Source organism: Pygoscelis adeliae, unplaced genomic scaffold (genome assembly GCF_000699105.1).
Source record: "Pygoscelis adeliae isolate BGI_AS28 unplaced genomic scaffold, ASM69910v1 Scaffold1556, whole genome shotgun sequence".
Lineage (NCBI taxonomy): Eukaryota > Metazoa > Chordata > Aves > Sphenisciformes > Spheniscidae > Pygoscelis > Pygoscelis adeliae.
The window spans coordinates 1-280 of record NW_008824974.1 but is presented as its reverse complement, the minus strand read 5'-3'; the positions used below and the strand labels follow the sequence as shown (position 1 = coordinate 280).

Genomic DNA, 280 nt, shown 5'->3' with positions numbered 1-280 from the left:
CCCGGCGTGCCAGTGTCCGGCCCCGGAGGGTTTTAGCCGGTGCCCCCCTTGTGCCGAGCATCATCTGGGGCTCCCCAGCCCCGCGCCAGAGGGTCGGCCCCGGGATGGGGGGGCTGATCCTGCACCCGGAGCTTGGTGGGAGCCACAGAAATGGAGTCACACCAGAGTGCAGCCATGCTGTAGGGGTGCGGGGGGACGGGCTCGGCTTTGGCATCCCCCCGGGGCTGCGCCCTGCCGCCCCCCACCCCGGCAGCTCTCCCTCGGCAGGTTGCGGCGGCAG

General features: G+C 73.2%; 1 protein-coding gene across 1 annotated transcript in view; it reads left to right on the top strand.

Annotated features, from left to right (window-relative positions):
- Positions 1-277, top strand: part of LOC103918326 (coiled-coil domain-containing protein 102A-like) — a gene marked incomplete at both ends in the record, with an annotated part of 2,901 nt that extends 2,624 nt beyond the window's left edge. The window contains one exon of the mRNA XM_009325627.1: positions 268-277. Coding sequence (XP_009323902.1) covers positions 268-277 — 10 coding nt within the window. The remainder of the gene's footprint in view (positions 1-267) is intronic.
- Positions 278-280: the final 3 nt, after the last annotated feature.